The sequence below is a fragment of the Sesamum indicum genome, unplaced genomic scaffold (assembly GCF_000512975.1).
Source record: "Sesamum indicum cultivar Zhongzhi No. 13 unplaced genomic scaffold, S_indicum_v1.0 scaffold00593, whole genome shotgun sequence".
Lineage (NCBI taxonomy): Eukaryota > Viridiplantae > Streptophyta > Magnoliopsida > Lamiales > Pedaliaceae > Sesamum > Sesamum indicum.
The window spans coordinates 5,422-6,270 of NW_011628456.1; the positions used below are offsets into that span (position 1 = coordinate 5,422).

Below are 849 nucleotides of genomic sequence, written 5' to 3' on the forward strand. Positions count from 1 at the left end.
GCACCAGAAGTTCTTTTCACGAGCCTGAAGGTTTTATTTTTTGCATAATGATTAAGAAAAGGGTATCTATTATGTGCAAGCTATAATTCTAATCTATATATTGGTTGTCTTTCTGATAATAATTGGGGTGTGGGTGTTACTTTCCATAACTATCTAGATTGAAAATGTTTTAAACACATATACTGTAGTTCCAAGTGATGGCCATTTGTAGATGCTCTATGCCATAGTTGATGACGTTGTGGGACTCTTAGATATCATGACATAGTTTCACTTGATCTTTCATTAACAGATAATCTGGAATTCCTCCACCTGAGTAGAACTTTTGAAATTTGTGGAAGAGCAGCGTGCAAGCCTTAGTCATCATGGTTCGTATGACCTTAAAGATTCGCATTCCTTTGTTTATGAAGCATTATCTAAGGAGCTCTATATTGGCAACGTATACTTGAGAGTCTATAATGATCAACCAGATTTTGAAATTACTAAGCCTGAGGACTTCTGCCTTGCCCTTGTTGATTTTATATCACATCTAGTCCATAATGCACCCGCTGCAAGCATGGATACTCATGTTAATAGTGATGTAACCACTGATGGATCTGCCGAGCAGCATCTGATGATTCTTCAGCATCACTTGATGGGAAAAGCTTGGAGAGGGAGGATTTGGAACTAGTTAAAAATCTTCAATACGGTCTGCTATCCCTTCAGCTAGAAGTCTGGTGGTTTTTTGTCTGACACTTTTTTAGTCACCCTTGACACCTTTTTTTCTGTAATTTCTGTAATTTCAGCACTTGTTGACAAAGAATCTGAATTTAGCTTCAGTGGTCTCCACAAAGGAGAAGCTATTCCCCTCTT

At 37.9% G+C, this 849-nt stretch overlaps 1 protein-coding gene across 1 annotated transcript in view; it reads left to right on the forward strand.

Annotated features, from left to right (window-relative positions):
- The window catches only part of LOC105180300 (dnaJ homolog subfamily C GRV2-like), a 1,737-nt gene extending 1,238 nt beyond the window's left edge, over positions 1-499 (forward strand). The window contains exon 3 of the mRNA XM_011103969.2: positions 290-499. Coding sequence (XP_011102271.1) covers positions 290-313 — 24 coding nt within the window. The 3' untranslated portion in view covers positions 314-499. The remainder of the gene's footprint in view (positions 1-289) is intronic.
- The last annotated feature ends 350 nt before the right edge of the window (positions 500-849 follow it).